This window comes from Cupressus sempervirens, chromosome 6 (genome assembly GCF_028749045.1).
Source record: "Cupressus sempervirens isolate cs-2001-9-10 chromosome 6, ASM2874904v1, whole genome shotgun sequence".
In the NCBI taxonomy this organism is placed as follows: domain Eukaryota; kingdom Viridiplantae; phylum Streptophyta; class Pinopsida; order Cupressales; family Cupressaceae; genus Cupressus; species Cupressus sempervirens.
The window spans coordinates 163,658,236-163,682,917 of record NC_143123.1 but is presented as its reverse complement, the minus strand read 5'-3'; the positions used below and the strand labels follow the sequence as shown (position 1 = coordinate 163,682,917).

The 24,682-nt window shown below is 34.7% G+C and overlaps 1 protein-coding gene across 2 annotated transcripts; it reads left to right on the top strand.

The window, feature by feature from the left end:
- The first annotated feature begins 1,332 nt into the window (after positions 1-1,332).
- Positions 1,333-4,329, top strand: LOC149551763 (uncharacterized). Of its 2 annotated transcripts, none has more exons than XM_089787262.1 (2): positions 1,333-1,871; positions 3,839-4,329. In XM_089787262.1, exons 1-2 carry the CDS (start codon positions 1,738-1,740, stop codon positions 4,041-4,043), a joined length of 339 nt encoding a protein of 112 aa, XP_089643388.1. In that variant the 5' UTR covers positions 1,333-1,737; the 3' UTR covers positions 4,044-4,329. The 2 variants fall into 2 exon arrangements, with proteins under 2 accessions (XP_089643388.1, XP_089643387.1); XM_089787261.1 differs by having other exon boundaries at positions 1,340-1,871; positions 3,836-4,329.
- Positions 4,330-24,682: the final 20,353 nt, after the last annotated feature.

Here is a 24,682-nt window from a genome sequence, read left to right as displayed (position 1 = left end):
ACTCAATCAAATGCATAATGCTCTTATGTTGATTCATAAATATCCTTTTATCTTTGTTAAATTATTTAAATAAAAAATATTTTTAAGAAAATAATTTTTCCTATCAAAATTTTCACGAAAACATATTAGTTCTGATATAGGAGAGAGGAGCCAGTAGTTGAGCAGGGTCCAATAGTTGATCACCATTTTGTCAATATTTTATCCAATCTTCCCTCACATTTTTATTAGACATTGTAATTAATTGATCTATTTGTAAATAAGAAAAAAACTACATGTTGACAAAAAATAGACCCATACTTGAACATATGAAAACCTATAAATGTTATACAAAAAATAAAAAAAAGAATTCATTAATAAGCAAAATAATAACTTTTCGTCTCAAACAAAATATCATAGCTATCTAATATATGTGTGTCTCTTAAAAAAAAAATGCTCAATTAATAAAATTAGATGCTCGCTTAAATAAATATTGATATCTTAGTGTACAAATACTATTCTCATATATACAACTACTGGGTAACAATGCATACATATAGAGTAAATCATATTAATAATATGTTGTATCACAAATATAAAAGGTGAATATTAATAAATGTCTTATATTTTCTCATGAAATGTGTGAGATTGTCATAAACTTTAGTGTTCAACTATGGTCCCTTTGTGTTAGATATAAGTTGTATTTTATATAATAACGTGTTATTTTTATAACAACAATTGACTTTTTTTTGTTGAAGTATTTGTCCTTTTGCATTTAATATAAAACTCATATATACCAAATATTTATGATTAGTAATAATTATTTGGTCCATTTAAGTTGCATATTTATTACATTTTATATACTTATACAATATTCTATTAATAACAAATGATATTTTTAAATTTTTGATGAATAGTACCTTTTTATTAATAAATTAATATACTAGTTACAAAATTTAGAACGCAGAGTTCACACAGGCAAGCTGCGATATTTTTAAATTTAACTAATAGAAATTTTTAGACAATATTTTTAAACTTAACTAATAGAAATTTTTAGACAATATTTTTAAATTTAATTCTTACATATTTTTAGATTAAGTTTGGTCGAAAATTTAAAGAGTCTTTTTTGGAAGTCTTATTATATCCCATGCAATTGAAGTTAGCCCTAAGGACTAGTGGTCCCTCTCCCCTAAACAATTGCATATTTAATAGAATTTAAGATAACCAAATCGCCAACTGCATAGATAATTTCTCACATCACTATCTTCTGCAGGATTTGTTTCAGATTAATTTTGAGATTCGTGGTTCATTTCTTATCAAACACACTTTAAAAACATTTTCAAGTAACACCCTCTATAAGACCATAGCCTTATTGGTACAAGCTGGATTTGCGTATAATGTGACCGTGAGCTGATGATTGTGGGTCACATTGCCACTTCGTCCCGAATATGTCTTAGGAAATGCTCTTGGGCATGGACAGAAACAAGGAGTAGATTCATCTAACACCACTTTCCGTGACAAAACAGGCCGCCTTTCTCTCACACACCTCTCTGTGTTGCGTGTTCTAAAGTTTCAGAGCAGCAACGACAGGGCACACTCATAAAATCATGGTTGGGAACAGATCTGAGAGGATTTTGACTCTGTGAATCGATCCATGGAAATTTGGACGTACCGTATTACCGATACTATATCCAAGAGGGGGATTGTTTTTGGGATTGACTATAATCAATCCATATGTCGGAGTAAATATAGGTTAATGTGATGTTGACAGGAAAGAAAAAAGACATGATAACTCGTTCAAATCTCGCAGAACAGCTGAGGGACTATCAGATTCGATCCCAGCACAAATGGGCTTCTCTAACTTTCTTCTCTGCAACAGCCCAAATAGCGTCCGGGTATGTAGGAAACCGAGTAATCACTTTTAGTTATCAAATAGTTAAGCTATTTTGTAGTAAATTTGTTTATTTCTTTCAGCACAGTGTTCCAATTGGTTCATTTGTTGTTTACCATTGTAAAGCTGTTTCCGGTTGAATTGTCGTTAGTAAAAGATATGAGTAGGGTTCCTATTGGTTTTTTTGGTGGGTTTGGCTGATTAATGTTACCCCACATCACCGTTTCTTGAATTGACCTGTGGAAATTAACCCTTGAGTAATTCCTTCTATAATGTTATTGTTTTTCTTTCAAATGATCTTCAGATTTAACGGAATATGCAAATTGATCTGGTTTGGTTGGATATTGTGTTTATTGGGGATATCGACTTTAGCTTTGTTTTGTGAACAGTTGCTTTTTGTGCTTAGCCGTGTCACTGTAAAACACAAATCTAGGGTTAAGGTCAATGGGAAAAAAATGATTGCAAAAACAGGAACCATTATAAAACAATGAGGAAGCACTAATTGCACTCAAATGGACATGTTTTTCAAATTACGAGCTCCAGTCCTTTTCAAAGTCTGATTTGAGCCCTAACCTGATTTGGTAGGGGAAATCCTCTTTCTCACTATGCAGAGGTGACATAGTTGAGACCATAGTTCAAAATCTCGTTCTCTGCCACTTATTGACCACCCAATAAAAAGTTCGATAAATTGGTAATTTCTCGGAAAAAGATTAGGAATTTTAAAAATGACTTAATTTAATTAGTAATGCATTTTTTTGCAAAATTCACTCAGGAAATGCATCTAATGAGTCAATAAATGAGTAAACAAGTCAAACAAGCTGATCTAGATATATATAAATGCAATATGTAACAAAACTGCTCCTCATGTGGAATGTCGAGGCGGACAGCCATATGTAGAGACCCTATAACTCTGTAACTCTGAAGCAAACTAAAAATAGCAATTTGTCTTTGTAAAAAGATAAGCAAATACAAATGCCAATTACAATATGAAACTAATCTATATCCTCCTCTTCCCTTTCCTACTAAAAAGTAAAAGAATTTAGAAAACTTACTTGTGAATCCAGATTTGCTTGAAAAATTTGTTTGAATCTGCTTCAAATCCACTTCAGATCCTTTTGCAATCAAACCACAAGGCTGCCAAAGACTATTTCACTCTACCAAAACCCTTCTCTTCTCCTCCAAACACTCGAAATTGCAAAACGAACAATGAATGGGCAAGTCACTGGGCATCCTAGTTTTATTGGTTCCGCCCTCGAGAAGTAGTCAAGTTATCGCGAGAAGTTTGTGATTTATCGCAGAGAAGTGGCCAACATATTGGTGAGAATTTAAGGTCTTCTTGGCTTGAATTTCCTGCGAGAAAACCTTAAGTTTTTTAGTTTTGCAAAAGTTCTTGCAAGAAGCAGAGATATCTGCCACTTCTTGGAGAGATTTTAATCTATGGTTGAGACAATTGGGTTCTTACTGTTTGCCCCCAGCCTCATTAGCTCAAGATCAGAAAAACTAAAAGAAGAAGAAAAATCAGAGCCCTGTGACTCCCAAAACCATCTGTCACCCTTCCCTCTACTGTAGAGATTTATATCCCTGCATTTTGGTGGCAGCTGAAAGAAGACCGATTGCTATTATATTTCACTCTTTTCAGTTCCTATGAAGACACTATGTGCGGGATATTCTGAGCACAAATTCAAGCAAATTTCTCCCAAAACATCCCTGCGGCAATAGGTCTTGATGAATGAATTTATTTTTGGGGATATAAACTGTTTGAGGATGATTTTCTTTATATGTTAAAGATATCTCACCTCCATACAATTTACCTTTCTGTTTCTTAAGCAAGCTATAATGTTATTTCAAGTGACCTGTTTCTTAGTCCTTTTGAATTAATTTTTCCTTACAGATGGTAGTGAGATGAGATGTAAATTATATTGAACTGGTCCTAGTACTTGACTGCATTTATCTATGTTTTGGATGCAGAAGTGAGGCTGCTAAAGCTGGCTTATGGGGGCTACTCTTTTTTGCATTAATAATTTTTTCTTTCATTTCATTGTACTTAAGATACACATGGCTTGGCCTCAGTTTTGTAAGTCTTGCAATTCTTTTACCCATATGCTTAAAAATTGTAAGGCAAAATAAACTTGCAAGGAAAAGACAACGAAGAATGTTGCTACCTTTATCAATGTAATCACGATGTACTATTGCTAAAATTTAGATCATTATAGAGGGTCTATTGCTTCTATGCCTTTAAAAGTGAGATGTAGGGCATGGTATTCAATGCTGGTAACAAGTTAGTAAATGTGGAGACAAACACGGCTAATAGCATAACTGCCACACTAGCAGCCAAAGCTCTCTGTGTCATTTTTTTACAAATTTTATGTTTGAGATGCTTATTTGCATTTGAGCCATAATGTATGAAATTTTGCTATGCAGCACAGGATTTAAATTTTAAAGATCTTGATAATGTAGATTCACTATGGGCGTAATTGTTTAAGTGGTCCCTGTATTCAAGGGAGTGTTTTTTATCAAGGTTCAGTGAATCTATCCACTTATAATTTGATATAAAGGACACTAGTATTTTCAAGGGCATAATGTTCATCTAACCGAAGTTATGTCTTGTTCATGTAAAGCTTTTTGTCGATCTTCCAGAGGGGCGATCCTCTGCTATTTAAATGAGATACTTTTCTCCTTTTTCCTTTTGATTTTAATGTTTTATAGAGAGTTGTCACATAGTTTCTCTTACTGGTAGATTGTCATGATAGCCTTTTGGAACTATCTGGAGACTCTGAAGTTCTATTTATTGAATGATTTGGTTTTAACTAACAAGTTTTAATCCAAAACTTGTTGGTTACATGTTGGATCTACAACATGTTCATTCATGACTTTTAATAAGCAAAGCAAAATTTGGCAGAATCTAATAGATAAGTAGGAGATATTTTCCACAGCAAGTCAAATTGTGATATTGCTATCAGGATTTAACTGTGTGATTTTGAGTCAAACTCATCGACCCATGTTTAATGAGTAGTGATTCAACATGAATCCATCTCTCATGAGAATAAATGAAGCACTTATCACTCATTGGATCTAGGTGATGCTCATAGGTGATGCTCTCGGTGCTTCACCCCTATGAGCATCATCTAGATCCAATGAGTGCTAAGTGTTCCATTTATTCTCATGAGAGATGGATTCATGTTGAATTACTATTCATGAAACATGGGTCAATGAGTTTGACTCAAAATCACATAGTTAATTCCTAATAGCAATATCACAAGAATCTAATAGAATTAAGAAGCTAAGTAAAAAACCTAAAGTAATAGTAAGGTAAAAAGCACGTAATTCTCCAGCCAGGTTTGGCTCTTGTAGACTTAAGTCCAAAAAATTTAGCATTGGTATTTGGCTTTAAGAAGGCAAGGTGCCTCCGATTAATAAATTGATTGGCTTGCAATATAAAATTATGGCTGTATTACTAAGACTGGAGGAAGGAAAGCTTCATTTCTTTTAAACACACTATGAGACAATCTTTTCTTGAACTCTGTAATTGTAATCTAATAGCTGAGGTGCTATAGCTTCCATTATCAATATTCTTCCTAATGTCACCTCAGCTTGCCAACATTAACTCTGACTTGGATTAGGCATTGTTACATTGTGCTATAAATAATAATTATTCTGTTGCAAAACTTTGTCCACCAGACCGAGCCAATGATATAAGCACACAAATTACTTTTTAGCCCTGAACCTTGTGTTATTATTAATTAGTCATGGGTTAAATATTGAGCAAATTTTCAAACTTTTGAGCTTATTTTGATTTTTTCAGAACTAATCTCATTCATATATGGTTACCCAGCAATTCCCTGTCTCCCATCTGTCTCTTTTTAACTTTAAGTATCTGTAAGAGATACGAGAGGCTTCATTTTTGGGTGGCTACCTGTGCTTAAGGCCTCATCTTGGGAGGCTTCATCTTGATGAGAATAAGTGGTGTATTTGTAACATGGTTGGACCTTCTTAAGCACGTCTCAGATCAAAAAATATAATGCTTAAATGGCCACTGTAGTCCTATCTAATTATGGTTCATGTCAAACACTCATCATGATGTTTTTGTTTAGCTTGAACATTCTTGCTGCGTGCATTGATCTTTATTTAGCACACGTTTATTCATGTACATTGTGAAACTTGTAAACACAAAACTTCTTGCTGGTTAGACAAACAATTGACTATCTTATCCATTGCCACATCGCCAAGTTTGTTTGCTATTGATACAAGTCTGTCTGTAGTTATGAACAAAGCTTGTATTCTTGCAATATTCCAACTTTTCAGGACAGATACTATCCTTCCCTATAAAGCATAATTTTTAGGTCATGTTACTAAGCATGCAATTTTCAATGAGGTACATCTGCGTATAGGCATGGATATTTTTGTGGTTTCGGGGTGGGGTTGTGGTCTGAGTATGTCCAATATGAAGTACAAACACCAGTTAAAAAGGATTAAGTGAATAGTGCTCTTAGTCATATTATTTTGTTCAAACATTTATTCATCATGCAGATGTTGAAATGTAAACAAAAATATATGTTACCCTCTGCAATCTTGTCCAGTTATTCACTGCCTTTCATTTCTTGTACTTTTAATTTGAAGTTTTTTTTATACAAACTCTAATGATGATTGCTTTCAAAAGAGTGAAGTCTTGGCCTAAGGAGTTGTGTATATTAATATTTAAACAGATTAAGCCGAAATATAATGTTATAATACATAAAGTCTTCCCCACAATTCCTCTGCTTTCTCTCATCAAATCCTCATTATTTCAGACCAAATCTTCATTCTTTGGAGAACTAATGGTGAAGCTGGGGAATCTGACTGGTTTAAATGATGAGGGCTATGCAGTTGAAGACAGAATGCCATCATTCTTTTTTTTTCTATTCAATTTTGAGAAACTCCTTACAGAATCGACAGAAACTCGCATAAATTTATGAAAAACTTGGCAACATCCACTACCACTCCACCTCACTGCCTTCTCCACTTTCTGTCAGGCCTGAGGTATTTGTGACATGTGAATTGAGAATATTTCAGTAGCAATCCCAAAGTTATGAGAAGGGAGTGTGCATCAGAGTAAACAAAAACAATAATGGCTGTTTCATAGTCAATTTTTACCTCCATAGCATGTAATTTTCCCTTCTTGCAAGATCAACCATTTTTACATGGAATTAAGCTATCTGTTTGTTCAAAGCTGTGACATAAATCAAAATTGTTATCATAACATAGAGACACGTTGTTCAATATGGGGACTTGCCAGTGTCCCCAAGCTGGTCAAGAGAGATCCAGGAGTCTCCTTGCCTTCTCAAGGATGTTGGAGAGCCCCTCTAACATCCCCACCTGCAGCTCTCTGTACCCAAAACAGACATATTTGTTGGGTATAGGTCCCCAGGAAAATTCTGTATATATATATATATATATCTATATATTTGTGCCTCCAGATGCTGCCCCCTTGCCATCCCCGAAATTTGGTCGATAGTCTCCATGCCCCCCTAAATTATCCGTATGCCCCCTTGTTCTAAAACTCTATGGAACATACTAAATTTTATAGGATATAGGAAATATGCACCAAAATCTCATGACAAAATGTTTGAAAACTTTCATTGTATATGATATGTATCAGGCTATGTATTTTATGTTGGATTATTCTCCAATTTCGCTTAGGTCTCTTTTTGGCTTTACTTATTTGTCCTTCATACTTGTATGATTTAATTAGGTCTCTTTTCGTCTTCTCTTATTTTATCTTTGTTTGGCCCACTTTCAAGGATGATGGTTTTGTCAAAACTAGACATCCATGTAACCTTATTTGGTTTGATACTCTACCATGCACCACCTTATTATTCACTATAAATAGCAACATAAGGACAAGGGTACCACAGACTCATTCTTCTCAGCTAAAATATTTAATAGGTAGGTCTGATGGTAATGATGTTTTTTTCCCGTCTTGAGAATTATCTTTGTGAGCTAGATCTGGAGGTAGTTTCGGTGTATTCTGTGCATGTTGGTTCCCTTGGTAAACCAATATAACGAAAGGCAAAGTGTGTAGATCTGTATGCAATTTGGATGCTTGGCTTCCTTTTAAGTGTAATGTCACTTCAATATTGTAGAGTCTTGTTCAGATTGTGGTTTCACTCTGAGCATGCAAACAGGTACACAGATGATAACATTGGATTTCTATGTAATCATTTCTCCAGTACATTCTGGAAGATGCAAATAAATACAGATCTAATAGAAGTTGATATTTTTAAGGTTCAATTCCAGAGCAAAACTTATATTCTAGTCATATTCGGGCACTTGGTCATTTGGCTGTGTTTTATGCCTGAAGAAGAAACTTACTCTACATCAAACAAAAAATATAACCAGAATTCACAGCAATGAGTGAAGGAGAAAGCCAAAAGTTGTATGATTGTTCAACTCAAAAGGGTTGAACAGAGACTCTATGATCTTGCTGGACAATATTTCTGAAAGGGGAAAAGTTCAAAACACAATTCCATTCGTTTCTTTAGAATCATCTTCTCAGGTTGTCTGCCTTCACCAGCCTAGATTGAGGAATGATGCTTATATATTCAATATGTTGGGCCTTGTTCTCAACTTTGTGAGCTTGTGACCTCAGAAGTTTATTTGGCTGGAACATCAGGCACACCTTGAGCCATAGCATGTAGATTAACATAACTTCGATCTACTTGAGGCCTATGACATTCATGTCAATTAAAAAGAAGAAAAATTTGTCAAGCATCTAGCAGGTGCACAAAGCTTCTCCTAAAGCTTATAAGGAAAGATTAAATCAAGGCCCTTGTTTTGTATTTTTATGTTATGGTCAGGTGCCCTCTATTTGAAGCTTTTGAGTTTCATGAGTGAGAAAGTACTAGATTTGAGATTAATTTTGGATCAGTGGTTGTAATTAGATGTTTTAATACCAACTATTGTATAGGAATCATTTTTTAGCCGTTCCCTCTATTTTCTGTAGTTGCCGTTCGATTCTGTGGTAGGTTGTTCTAGATGGCATTCGCATGAGGGCAAGTGAATTGAATTCAGCCTCCCGATTCCCACTAAGCATAAAACAATGCTTCTTTTGGAATAAAATGATGAACATACAAAATGCTGAAGCCTTTTGTCATCTATCCATGTGAATACTACACCTTGCTATTATTTTGAAAACCATTTGAAGGCTATTCTTTATCACTGAACTTCGTAGGACCATTTGTGGAACCTTTGTATCACTTTCCCAAAACTTTGCATATGAGCAAAACCATTTTCTCATTTCCTTTCAAAATATCACGGTTAAATGAGAACTTTGCTTCCTTTGCAAGATTAGAGAAGGGTGGGCTTGGGGAAAAATAAAACTTATTTCTTGTGGCGGGTCTTCACTTTAATCTTATTGCCTTATTATTTCGGTAGGGAGAAGCAAAGGGCAGGGGATGAGTGTGGGTGGGAGTAAGGTGGAGGTTAGGGGGGTTGCAATACATGAATTGTTAGTGTGGATCTTGCTTCTTTGAATTGTCTTTATCTTTTAACCCTTATTCCTCTTTGAACTGTCTTCTTTATTTTCGAACCCTTAATTGATGCATTCCCATCAATTAATGTTGCTTCACTCGTCTTTTTTTAGTTTAAAAATACAATGAGACTTTTTGAGGGCGTCAAATTCTATGATATGGATAGTCTATGACAAAATTATAGGCTTCAACAAGGGAAAAACCTTAATCATCAACTCACACTAAATGAATGACTTTGTATTAAATCCACCATCTACACCGATTTGTTTGAGAAACTTATAATATTTTAGGACTTGAACTTTAAATGACACAGATGGAAGGGTTGGACAATGGAGAAATTTTTAATGTTGGCTAAAGATTTTAAGGCAAGAATGAATTAACATCCTTAACTTTTAGTGAGATTGAATGTTTAGTGATATCACTTAAAATCTTTTGAGACAAGTCAGTGCATGCTAGTACTAGTTTCTTATTAATGGAAGCTTTTGAGGTCAACTATTACAAATATATCAATTTTATTAAGTATTTACATTTGTTTTATTTTAAAAATTTGTCCCTTGACCCTACGAAAGGTTCCTATGAGATTAAGTAAATTAAATTTAGTTGAAGATACACAATTTCTTTATATGATTGATAGAATGCAATTAAAGAAAATCAAGACTGTGTATATAAAAAATAATCAATACTTTATAAAAACTATCTAACAATAGCATACAAGTAAATCAAACAATATGCATATATAAGATTTAAATGTTTAAACCCACCACCAAAAGTCCATCATATTTCTATCATTTAGAATCAATGATTCAATACAACAAGGCTTTTACATATAATGTCAATCTACAACATACTTCTTATTCAATCACTCTAATGTCTCACATTAGCAAATCCAATATGAATTTATTTCGGCTATACAACCATCCAACCTTGGTGTCTCCATTGGAGATGAAACATATAGATATGCACCAAGGAATTCTCAAACTAAACTATCCAATCAACATATGTTATACATAGGGTCAGGGAACTGCACATCTACCATATTATTTTGTCAATATGTTGCATATATGACCAAACATGATATATCCACATGGATAATCAAGTTGTATACTTAGTCAAGCCACACTACCAAGCAATACTTACAGTCATAACACTACCCAAGATTTCTTGGCGTCTTAATTGGAGATGAAGCATATAGATATGCACCAAGGAATTCTCAAACTAAACTATCCAATCAACATGTGTTATACATAGGGTCAAGAAATTACACATCTACTTCTTCTATTACGATAGTTTAATAAATATTTACATCACGAGTTTAGAGTTCCCAAAAACAACAAAAAAAAAAGACTTTTCACACCCCCTTGAATATATACAATTACAAAATTAGGGGGGTGACTGTATCAGTTCTTCTTAACTAGCTATACTTAGACTAACAATCCATTTTCAACTACTAATTACATTACAAGTATCAACAATTTTATAATTTGATAATTCACTATTGAAATTAACTTCATCCATCCTTGAGGCTAGACACCTTCGCATGGGCCACTTGATCAGCTTCACTCTGTCTATTATCTTGACTAGGCACTGTATTCCAACCATCATGCAGCATTGGTCCCTGCTCTTCATGATTATGGACTAAACCTCCACCAGATTGTTGATCAGCTCCCCAACTAGATTGAACAACACCAACTTGATCTTGCTCTTGATTATACATATTTTCCCAACCTGTCTGTGGAAGCTTAGTTTGAGGGACATCTTGCAACTGCCATTCACTAATATCTTTGTTCAACTCATCCATTTCTGTTGGAGCCAAGAAGGATTGAAATCCTGAAACATAGTTTGCAGCTTGAACTTGATCTTTCTTTATCATTAAGCACCCTTCACAGACAAGCTTCATAAAGTCTGATCTTGTGATTTGAAGAACCAATGATACATGTGACATAATATTAAAATGGTTGAGTTTAAAATTAAACTTAGTAAGCTTCCTCCTCTCGACTTGAAAGATTTCTTTATTCCTGTCCTTCCATGGAGTCCATAACACCTCAATAGTCAGAACAAACCAAAAACTATTGAATTTAGAATCAAATCTATCCACATATCCAGCAAGGATCTCTGACCAGGAAAAACTATTAATACAGTTCCATAGACATGGAGACCCCAAAAAAATAGACCATATCTTATGTACATATAAACATTCAAAAAATAGATGCTCAAAAGACTTGTGAACATTACAAATATTACAACACACAGGAGCAAGACCAATTGATGAAAGGACTTTCCCAACAGCTAACTTTTTAAATAAGAGCAACCACTTGAAACAAAGTTTTTTTGGCTTTGCTTTACTTTTCCACATGTATTCAAAGAAAAAAGACCAATTAGAAAAAAAGGGTTAATTTGCTCCCAACACTGAGACACCCTAGCTAAGAGAGAGGAGTCATTTTTCATACAAAGATAAACATTTTTGGTAGTACTTTTTGACAATAGATTACCATCAATCCATTTAATCTTCTTTAAGAATCCATTAGCATCTAACAATTCTTTTGGCTTACAACTAAGCATTGCTTTCTTAATAAGGGTATATGTCTTTTTCTGCGAGTCAGGAATGTTAAATCTGCATTTGATATCCTCCCACTCCCTTAGCTGCCCACCATCCATAATGTCTTGTATCAAAGAGATCTCTTTTAAGTTCCAAGCCTTGGCTGAACAACTTTGCGTTAAAGCCAAAGGTTTACCATTATAGGAAAGCCCCCACCAAATAGATCTATCTTTGACCAGATAGTGCGGGGGACCTCCTACTGCTCCCCTCATCGGAATATACTGCCTCACTTGAATCCAAGCCTTCCAAAAAACCTGAAAAATCTTGGATCCAAATATCTTCATATTAAAATCACCAAATACAATGTCCATAAGTGGAATATCTTTCCATAGTTTCCCTTTCCTAATGACAGACCAGAAAATGTTATTCCTAATAAGAATCTTCCATGGCTCATTCCCCCATAAGGCTTTTACCATCCACTTAGATGCAAGAGCATACCCCTGAGTTTTAATGTCTTTTAATCCCAATCCACCCTGATTCTTCTCTTGGTAACACCAAGTCCATTTGACACAATGCCTTTTCCTGTTCCCTTTCCCATCTGACCATAAAAAATCTCTAAGAATCTTGTCAATCATATTTACTTGAGAACTTAAAAACAACCAAGCCGAAGCATAATATAAGTGATGAGCTGCTAGAACCTTTTGCACCACTTGGAATCTACTTGCTATAGAAAGTGAATGTGTTTGCCATTTAACATGTTTTCTACTAATCTTAGTGTAGACCCATTCCCACATGCTATTCAAATTAGGCTCAATTGAAAATGGAATCCCCAAATACCTTACTACCTCATTAGGCCCTGCCCAGTTCCAACCCTTGCTTACTAACCAGTCTGGTGAGTCCTGTTGCCATCCCAAAATTATGGATTTAGATGGAGCTATTTTGGATCTAGAAGCCTTACAAAAGAAATCCAACCTCCCAATGGCATTGTCAAAATTTTCCTTAGTTAGACCTAAGAATAGAGATGTATCATTAGCAAACCGAACATTGATCAACTCATCCATATTTGGAAGAGAGATCCCTTTTACAGGAGGTCCTAATTCTGAAGCTCTTAAAACATAGAACATAGCATCTGCAACAATAACAAATAGTAAAGAAGCAATTAGGCAACCTTGTCTAATAGACCTTTGCAACTTGATAGGTTCTGAAAAATTGCCATTAACATCTATAACAATAGAAGCCTCATTAAATAGAATGCTGATCCAATCACAATACTTCTTTGGAAAACCAAAAGCCTTTAGCATACCAATAACAAAACACCATTCTATTCTATCATATGCCTTTTCAAAATCTAACAAGATCATAGCCACCTCTTGCCCATTCTCTTTTACCTAGTGCATTGCTTCCCAATTTGTAATGAGATTTTTCAGTATGTATCTGCCTTGTATGAACCTAGTTTGAGTTTGTGAAATGAATCTACTAACCAATGGAGCAATTCTCTTGGCTAGGGCTTTGGCTAATATTTTATATGAAAGGTTTAATAAAGTAATCAACCTCCAATTTTTAACTAGTGTTTTATCTCCAGTTTTTGGAAGAAGCTTAATGACTCCTTTATTAATATCTTTTCCAAGAGATCCTTTAGCAAATGCCTCCTCATATACTCTTAAAAGCTCAACACTTATCCAATTTTTGTTCTTTTTATAAAATTCTGTTAGAAGACCATCTATTCTAGGAGAATTTCCATTAGATAAGGAATCAATACTAGCATCAATTTCTTCTATCGAAAGCCCTTTATTGAGAGAATCCTGCTCTACTACAGACACTTTCAATGGAATAAGCCTAAGGCACTCATCATTACTTGAATGCTCCTCATACCCCATCTCTGAAGAAAACAAATCTTTATAAAATTGATAAATTGCCTTTTGAATATCTTCAGGCTCCTTAGAATTTCTACCATCTACTTGAATCTCATCAATCAACTACCTTCTATGCTTAGCTTTAATAATATTAAAGAAATACCCAGACCCCTTATCTCCTTCATTTATCCAATTCATCCTGGCTCTGATTTTCTAACTTTGAATTTTATACCTCTGAATAATATTTAGGTTATGCTTGATCTTCACAAGTTGTGCTTCTAACATTTCATCATTCCCTCTAATTTGAAGATCTTTTTCAGTGTTATTAAGCTTATTTTGCTAGAAGGTTTCTTCTCTATTCCTATCAATGCCCTGCTTCTGACAAAGATTTTTCCAAGTTTCAGCCTTCAGATTCCACAACTCTATGGCATTCAAAAGGGGGTTGCTCATACTAGTAAGACCCGAGACCATCTGAATAGCCTCAAGATTATCTGTGTCATCCAAAAGGGAAATATTCAATTTGAACGTATTTTCATTCCTCTTCCTCTCCTCCTTACTCCTATCACCTATAAAGAGACAACAAGTGTAAATTGGAGAATGATCAGAAAGTGAAGCAGGAAAAACTTGTACAGGGGCGTGATACTGATCTTGTTTGAAGGACACTCAACTCACTTCCCCATACACTCTATCAAGTCTACAATACACCCTTTTTTTACCTCTCTGATTATTACACCAAGTGAACTAGCTATTAGGGAATTTCCCATGCATATTTTCCATAGGATCAGTCAGATTAAATTTTCTTTTAAATTTATGCCAAAAAAATAGTTCATTTCCTTTCTATGAGTGTGCCAAACCTCCTGATTTATCAACTCTATGTTTTACCATATTGAAATCCCCAAAAAACACCCAATGAATTTTAGGGAGATTAGAACAACACCAATCACATAATTTAGCTTTTTCTCTATAGTTATTAAAAGCATACACATTACATATACCATAAACTATCTCATCTCTTTTCAATGACACCCATATAATTCTTTGGCAAGGTGAGCAACCATGTTCTACAATATGGCTTTTCCACTTATGGTTTACCATAATAGCCACCCCTCCTTTTCCCCTTTCATGATTGGAATGAAAACCAACTACTTTGTCCCATAAGAACTTCAAAATAGAATGAGCTTGAAACCCTACAACTTTAATCTCTTGTAAACAAATAATATCTTTATTATCCAATCTATTACACCATCTCCTAACTAAATATTTTCTATCAGGCATTTCTAACCCCTGGACATTCCAACCATGAATGTGAAGCATCATCATGATTTAGGGGGAGATTTGGATTTCTTACACAACTTGTTAAAACTCTTTTTACCTCTTCCCCCATTAGGAAGAGCAATCCTTTCTGCAATCTTTTTTTTCTTTTTTTTTCACTACCTCAGTAAAATCCTACTTTGAATTGACAAAAACAAGAGGTCCAGGTGAGGCATCTAACACTTCTGACTAGGGGAGCAACATCTTGTTATCCATTCGCATTTTACAAGCTCTTTCCTTAATGGTAGCAAGGGCCAGCTATTGGGCATTCAAGGCTGGAATGAAAGCCTTATTAGAAGGGGCTTCTAAAGCAACATTTCCTAGCAGGGAGGCAGCTAAGTGAGTGGGAATCACCTCTAAAGTAGAACTTTTAGCAGGGACTACTTCAAACTCTTCTTCAAACAGAGGATTCAAAATGGAAATAAATTTATTAGATGTCAGGATATCCACATGATCTGAAGCCCTCGACTGAACATTTAGATTATTATTAACATCCACATCACCATTAACATTCTTATGATTAGCATAAACTATTAAAGAGTTCTTCTAGCCTACCATTGGATTCAAATCATTCTTCATATTATTATTAGGCCCATTTTTATTAACCACATTAAATTTTTCCTTTTGCAAATTCATTAGGGCCGGACAATCTTTCTTCATATGGCCGTTGCATCTGCAATGAAAGCAAGCACTAAGATTTCCTAGCAAGGAGATATCCCAATAGAAGGATTCCCCATCAAAGTCTAAGGAAGTTTTGTCTGGAAAATCCACCTCTGGGGCCAAAGCAACTAAAACCCTAGCATTCGAATGTGGCAGTGTAACTTGGGATTGTTCAATTTGCAGCACAGACCCTAAAGGCTTAAGAATTTGTAGAATAAAAGACCATAATTCAACATTAAGGTTTTTAATCTCCACCCAATTTGGAGGGGCATAAGCAACCGTTTTTTCAATATTACATTTTGGAGACCAAAGATAAGCCCTGAACATTGACCTACCAACATTCCAAAATTTCGTCTCTAAAATCCTTTCCTACATATTATGGTTCTTTAAAAAAATCATAAGACAATATGTCACATAAATTCCAAGTTTCTTTCCCCACACTGTAGCAAGCCAGTCATCAAAAAAATTTCTGGCCGACATAAATTCCTTATCAAGACATACAAAAAAAATAGCAATGCTTTTAAGCCTAGATTGTTCACCTTTTATTGCAAGAAATCATGTCCTCATTGGGGGACAAAGAAAGAACTTTTGGGCTGAGAGAAGGAACCTTACCATCTTCTCCTTTGCTATCACCAACGATGACATCTTCTCCTTGGGCGAGTCCACATCCAATGGCTATGGCCCGTCCTCCATTTCCACTAGCACCACCACACTATCTCCACTGGAATCCTCTTGAAAATTCCATCAAACTCTGCAGAGGCTGAGAAAATAGGAGTACTATCGACCAAGATTTGTTTATATGACAACTTCTCTCTTGTCTTATTGGCATTAATACCTCCATCCTCAGTACAAATTCCCTCAAAAACACGTTTCGAGCCATCTCCCATAATAATATCCCCCTCCTTTCCATCATGACTCAGCTCTCCCATAACATGAGCGAACTAGGCCGAGGGCAAAAAAACCAAAAGCAAACTAGGGCACAATAAAGACACACAATCGCATCCCTTAAAACAATTAAAACAAATGCACGTAAGAGATAAAAGGACACTTGAAACAACCAATACGTAACTAAAATCATGAAATGACACCTATTCACACAAAACATGAAATCAAGTGTAGACGTCATCACACATTCGCACAAGTTGCAGAGCCATCTTTTCACCCTCAAAATATAAACTTTGACTATTTTGTGAATATGTTGCATATATAACCAAGCATGATATATCCGTATGGATAATCAAGTTGTATACTTAGTCAGGCCACACTACCAAGCAATACTTACACTCATAACACTACCCAAGATTTCATGTTTTCATTTATAGCCATCACTATTTGCTCCATTCTTGCAATCATACATATTAATGTAAAGCATAGCCAAATTTTACATATGGCTCAAGACTCAATCTCTATTTTTTATTTATTACACTTGTTAATTATATGAATCACAACTTTGCTCCAAACTCAATTTGAATAAGATGTGATTTAATATTACATTTCGATTGTAGATGTGTATGTGTATATGTCTCATGAAATTTATCTATACATATTATACATACATCAAGGTGCACTTTGTGACCCTCTACCGGTCTCCCTAGTGATTGAATATGACCTTGCCATCTTAGGCATTATCTTTTCCTACCATACTCATAGTATGAACACCATCACTCTAGCTATCTTTCTAGTGTGGTGACAATCTTTGATCCTTGGATTGCCTCTATTTGGTGTTCTCGGGGTTATCTCTATCATAGTCATGCGATCTCTCACTACTAGATTGTACTCTTCACCTTTAATGTTTCTTGTCTACTTTGTTACTTCACCACTTAGATGTCCAATGTTGGCACTCCTCATCCATATGATGCAATGCATTCAAAAACTATCATCCTTGTTAGATTTCACATTACATCTAGATTTGACCATCACAATGCCTTGAACGTACCAATGTTAAATAAGTTATTAGCACATAGTTAGAACCTAATCTAGATAAGATAAGATAAGATAAATTATTAATGTCCAACAAGAGGCCACAAGGGTCTATGGGATTGAAAAGCATACAAGATAAAAGATTGCTAGTTGCACGAGCACCAAACAGTGCTAAGGAAAGAAAGCCAATATGAAAATCAAGAAATACAGGAAGAAGCAAGGAGCACAAGATTGAGGCAAGGACTAAGGGTCCTTGGTAAAAGGAAGCCAAGCACTGAAGGGTACAAACTAGGGTGAGCAGGTGCCCTAAACCACTACCAAGAAATGCTGGGGGTGTTGCTGACAAGTATAACAACTACGGGGTCTCACAGATCTAGAGTGACTAACGATGGTGACACTGGATGACCACTTTGTCCCATGTGTAGGAGACGAGGGAGAGAAGAAAGTGGTGATAAGTTGAACTAGGGTCACTCTCTGGGGGAATAAGAGCTATAAGCTGTGGTTGCAAAGTTGCATAGTCTCTCTAAGGTACTGTGCAAGGCATCTCTGGTTCGTTTAGATGAAGAAGGCCACAAGGGAGCTACACTCCCTAAATAAGCAATAGAATGTCCCATGATACATCAATTCTTCTTCCCTCTTCCTAATGTTTATGAATTTATTGATAGTGGTATTTAGGTCATTTTGGTCCTCTCTAGTACTACCTTATGAGAACTATAAGATACACCATTCATGATAATTCTAATGGGGTTTGATAACACTGAATAACATTGCTTGTCCTTGTCGTTACTCTTCTTTGTAAATTCAATATTGCTATCTTTACCACAGACTTAAGAACTCACCCTTCTCACACCTTCAGTGCCTGCTTGATCTTATATTGAGGGCTTTCAAAGTAGTGCTTACATGGCCTAATATTATTTATAGGATGTTTCAACCTTCTTTCCCATATGTGAGCTCCTTGTTATGTAGGAGTATCATGGAGAATCAAATGATCAATATTAGCATATTCCATGTTTTTGTTTATCTACTCTAATTTTATTTTCTTAGATGTGGACAACATTCAATTATAAATCACTCCCCTTCTAGAATAATTCCCCAGATACATGTAAGATTTCACTTGCCACATAAGTTCTTGGAAAGAGGAGTTGATTTTGTAGCCCTTATTTGTATACGTATATCTCCAATTGATGTACCCATATTGAAGAAGAGTTGAAACTAAAGAGAATTTTGCATGTTATGTATTTTTCAGGCATGCATACAAGTAGTTGCCAAGTTGTTGGGGTTCTTTTTTATTCTTACATTTTATATTTATCTCTTGAAGAATGTTGTCGCACAAGATTTGATTGTTGGAGTTCAACTTTTAATTGATTTTTGTGCATTGGAGTTACATTCTACATAGATTGAGGATCTCCTATTGTCTCTCCTAAATCTACATTGATCTTTCTTTGGAACTCATTGACTATCCTCTGAATGTGGCACTCTATTTAATATATTCATAAAAAGGGATGATAGAGAATAATGGAAAATGTCTTATAGAGAATTTTGCCATAGGTTAAAGGTAGAATAAGGCATTGGACTGGTTTAATGAAATTTAGAGTCCAAGAGAGAAATTATATTAGTGTTGGAAGCTAAATTAGCACAAGGCTAACTAGTTTCCATGTAATTAATTAGTTGTGTTTAGAGTGAATCCTGTATAGGTTTGTAGGGTTTTGGATTAAAAAGACTATCAATTCTACAAGGGGAGATGTCACTCAAATTTTTAGAAGTAACTATGATGTAATCTTGTTGTGACATGGTATTGAAAATCATCAAATGCCTAAATGTTTGGTTGTTTATAAATATCTATTAAGCTACATAGGTTGTGAGCAAAGGGCTTTGATACATACATACATGCACACATACATTTTTGGGTCCTTAAAATGTTCAAGATTAGTAAAACCATCAAGGTGAATGAGTAAACCCATAAAGAAAACTATCCAAGATTACTTAGAAATCCGCTAATTTATAGGTTAGTTTTATCTATTCATTTACCTATGTTTATCTATTTAGAGTCTCATGTTCCAATTTGAAAAACATCATCAAAACTTTGAGATCTATATAAATAAGTGTTGTGAAATATTGCTACAAGGGTAAGATCAACATCAAAGATTTGCATGCTTGGATTTCCAAATTTTGGGAACCAATCATTTCAGATGAAGTGCAGATTTACCTTGTGGCAAGGGGCTTTTCTATTGTGAAATTTGCTAATGCTGATGACAGAAATGCCATCCTGGGTCATGGTTTCTCTTGGGAGGAAAGGTTTCCCTTGATGGCCAAACCTTGGTTTCCAACATTTAATCTGACTACTAAAACTTTTAATAAGATTCCTCTTTGGGTGAGGTTACCAAATCTTCCCCTGCATTTCTAGCAGGATTCAATCCTGGAGGCTATAGGGGATGCTCTTGGGGATTTCATATTGGTTGATTCGGTTTCTTCCAATGTCTTTAGGACTACCTATGCTTGTATCCTTGTGGAGATGGATACCTCCAAGGGGCTTCCAGAAATGTTGAAGTTGGCTTCTCCAAATGGTTCCTGGATTTAGTTGCTTGATTATGAGGGTATTCCTTTTAGATGCAAGAAATACCATAAGACCGGCCATCTTGCTACAAGTTGCTCCTTTGACAAGGCTAGATTGAAGAAATCACCTTCTTGGTCGTTGGGGGTTTTAGATGATCACTATACAGTTCATAAGGTTTCCATGGAGGTGGATGGTTTGGATAGCTCTTCACATGTTGATCTCTCTTTGGCTGAGGATTCTGTTGTTGTTTCTGATGATTTGAAGGTTGTCCCTACAATGGTTTTGAATTAGAATGTTGTTTTTGACTCATCGCCTGCTGTTATCTCTATTGATTCCACTGCTATTCCTTTGACGACTTTGGATCAAAATGTTGTTGCTGTCCCTTTTTCTATTGCTAACTTTGTCGAGAACACTGTTGACGAGTGGTTTTTTGGGGTCAAAAGGAATTGGCAGAAGGCTGCTAGGAAGGTAGAGGGTGGTTGGACATCAGTCAAAGGAAAAAAAAGGCAAATTTTCTATTCCTTCATTTGATATGTCTTTACGTTCTCAAAAGACTAGACCAAAATGTAAATCTTGATGGTCTGTAACTTCTTGGGCTGTTTGCCCTCTTGTCGGGCACTTTGGTGTGTCCCTCTGTTTTGCGGGGTGGCTTCCACAGTTGTATTTTGATCCTCATTATTATATCTTTCTTGCACTTTGTAAAAAGGTTTCAAGTCCTTTCAAAACCTTTTTTTACTTAATCAAAACATTTAGTTAGTTGTTTACTCTTGATTGCTTTAAATGTTGTTGGCATAACTAGGTTAAAGTCATAGGTAGAGGATGTTTGTGTTGAAATTTTGTCAAAAGAAATATTGGACAAAGGGCATGTCTACTAGTTTACAAATTGTTTGTGAGTAGTTTTGAGTATGTGTGAGAGTTGTTTAAATCCTAGACATATGTGAGAAGTTGAGTATAATGAGAAGGGAAAATATGACAATATTGAGACTTATGGGTAATTAAAGCTAAGAATAATTAATAGATTGAATAATAAAGGCAGAGAAACATTTTTATTTTAAGGGATCAAGGTACAAAGAGAGTGAAGGAAGCATAAATTATTATAAAGGGATTTATAGCCTTGGTGAAAGAATTTGCAAATAGACAAAACCCTATAAGGGAAAACACCAATAATAAGTTGGACAAGATGACGATTAAGAGAAAGGAAAAATAAAAACTTCCAATATATTTCAAGATTTGTATATCAAAGAAGTTACAAAATTCAAGACAAGGAGATATTATTTTAAGGCTATATGAAGGAATTGTATGGTTTGACGGTGAAATTTTCATATGATAAAGTTGATCAAGCGAAAAAAGAGAGGTATATTAATGGTTATAGGTTGAGTATTCAAGAATATGTATGGTTCTCACTCCTTAACTACATCATGAAATAAAATAAATACTCAATTTCACATTAACATGGAAATGAAATGAAACATTTTCAATATATACAAAAGATGTATTATATCTCACATGCAAAAGTATCTAACCTACGTATAAGTACTTGAAACACGATTTACAAAGTGTACAACTTAGGCTCTCATGCAATAAAGTTACCATCATACAAATATTGATGTATATACAAGCAATGATACATGAAATTATCGGGTGAAGTGTATTCACACTTTCCAACTTAGATAGAAATATATTTGACATCCTTATCTCTCTTGAAAGTTTAAAAAAAAAACTTATTGACTAGATAGTTTTACCCCAAGGTAACTAAATGTCATATCATGATTTTGTTGGATAACATAGTAGCATGATGTGTATTTTCTAGTAATACACAAGGGTAATGTGGGGAACATTGAACACACATATAAAGAGAACTCATAAAGATCTTCAACAACATGGATGCGGACTCTAATTGATGCTATTAAATTAGATTTGCAACTTTTCTCTATTGGATTCAAATATCTCGAAATAAATGACAAAAGATTGGTCTTGGAGAGGAAACAAGATGATTGAACTAACTAGAAGAATCCAATTAAAGATAAATCAAATGCTTGGGTAGAAAAAAATGTTGGAACCTAGTTTTATTTTTAAATTTGTTGAAATAACTCATGATCATAAAGAATGGGATCCAATCTTCTATGAAAACATCTAAAACATTTTCATATTGAAAGATTTTGCTTGGACTTTTTTCCTTTCAATCAATCTTTAAATAACTAGAACTGGACTTGGATTCATATTTACCTTACAAACCATAAAATATATATGAACCAACTTTGAGATTCATTAAATGGATAGGCGCCCGATTATTTATGTTCTAAAACTACTTGCTAAACTAGAATGGCAATGGTGAAGACATGATTTACACTAACTTTAATCAAAGATAACTTCAATGGTTCAAAATATTCTTTTCGACAACATCTCAACTCATGTGAAAATAAGAGAGAAATTACTTTTTATAGGAAAGGATAACCAAAACTAGGGGTTGATCAAAGGTGTGGCAAGACTCAACATTGTTGACTTAGACAAGAGGATGTTGTTACATCCACTCATTTCCAATTGGAACCAATTAGATTGTTTGGAGGGAATGGAATCCTTGAATGCGTGCTTTAGATTATTATTATTATCATAACCACCTTGTTGGAATTTTAAATTAATTTAAATTGTCTCGAGCCTCCTACTATTACCATCTACTTATCATGAACTCCCAATAATGAGTAAATGTTGGCCAAATTTGTCTAGACTTCGAATAATGAAATCTCCAATTGGCTCTTGACAAAAAATTAAATGTTGGGTAGTTAGTTTGAAATTTGAATGTTTGAGGGGGATTTTTGTAGATTTTTTGATCACATTAAAAACACATATTGATGGTGGAGAGGGATCTCATTAGGGATATAGTCTACATGAACAACCCCCACACAATAGAGCTAGATAAAACCATGTCTTAGCATGAATTTTGATGGTATTCCTATGGGGGAGTATCCTAGCAATGCTAGAGACATGATGTAGTGATTATGTGTTGTATTCATGACATAGTTTTTCATTGATGTCACCATACTTGTTATTCTGTGAAGTCTGGCAGAACAACATATAGAGATTGGTTTCACATAGTTCAATGATTGAAGATTAGCTTATGAGCACTTGGGATTATGTTCTAGAGTATGTCTAGATGCTACAACTAAGAGCATGTACGCAAATATGAAGACTAGACAAAGCTATGAAGAATTTGGTGAAGGCAACTTTTAGACAACATTTTTGGAAAGCGAGTACTGTTGTTTGGATTCTATCTCCTAAAAAAGATGAAATATCATTGAGTGAGCTGAGATAGAGGTTGAAGAGATGTTGAAGATGACTTGGTTGAGTCAACATGATCAAATGTTCATCGCATGGAAAGTCATGAAGACTGTGAGTTGACATATTGATTTTAATCTTGGTTTAAGTGTAATATTGTGATGTAACGTGTATTGTAATGCCTTAAGATGGTCCTATATTATTATTATAAATTGGGAAAGCCTCAAGGCCAACTCAATTATTTATTTTAGGAATTTTTATAAAGGAAATGTGTTTTCCTTGGTTGTAATTATCAGTGAGATCATTAGTGTTATATGCAATCATATCCACTAGTACATTTCGGTTGCATTTTCAACCTAAATTTTTGATTATAGGCCAATTTGGCTTGTCAAATTCATTTAAAAAAAAGAAAATGTGCCCCCTAATATCAAAATTTCAATGTCACTTAAGTTTGTCATCAAAATTTTGATGTTGTCAGGGATATAAACAAAAAGAAGAAAAATGAAACTTCATTTATTTACATGGTAAAGTGCGGGCGGGAGGGTTCAATGGTATGACGAAGATCTGCTCATCACCATTCAAGGTAAAATTTTCTTTCATCCATGGCATGACAATGAGGAGGATTAAATTCTCATGCATTTGGTTTTTTAGCACATTTCGAATGCGTAGGCTAAATGTTCAGATTTTCTAATTTGCATGAGAGCTTTCACTCCCAAAACAATGGCTCATTTGAATCCCATATTTGTTTTGAATCCCCTAATTCTTGCTAAATCTTCTTTCCCTACAAATGTGGTGTTTTTACTTTCCATGATTTCTGTCATATCCCCAAAATCGTACAAGAATTTGTGACTATACAATTTTCTAGTCATGCACGTCTCTCAAGATGTGACCAGAATTTCATACACAACCAAAAATCAAGCTAGTGACATAAATGACATCTTATTATAGGTCACCATTATACTTACAAGGGTACCCTTGAAAACAATTTATTATAGGTCTCTGTTATACTTTAGTAACACAAAAGAAAAGGAATGGATGTATAAGAAACAAGCATTTGTCACCCTCCAATTTCATGCTTTTCTTAATCATGAAATGGTTAAACTCGTTCAATAGATAATATGTTAGGTTTAAACTCAATAGCTGTTGCTTACATGAAAAAGAACTCAGCATTCCATAGATCACTCATTTACCTACAACATACTA

Bases quoted from the DNA above. Each gene is read 5' to 3' on its own strand.
- LOC149551763 (XM_089787261.1), top strand. From the start codon at position 1,738: ATGTTGACAGGAAAGAAAAAAGACATGATAACTCGTTCAAATCTCGCA. The intron at 1,872-3,835 runs GTATGTAGGAAA...TTTTGGATGCAG, and splicing joins ACAGCCCAAATAGCGTCCGG to AAGTGAGGCTGCTAAAGCTG.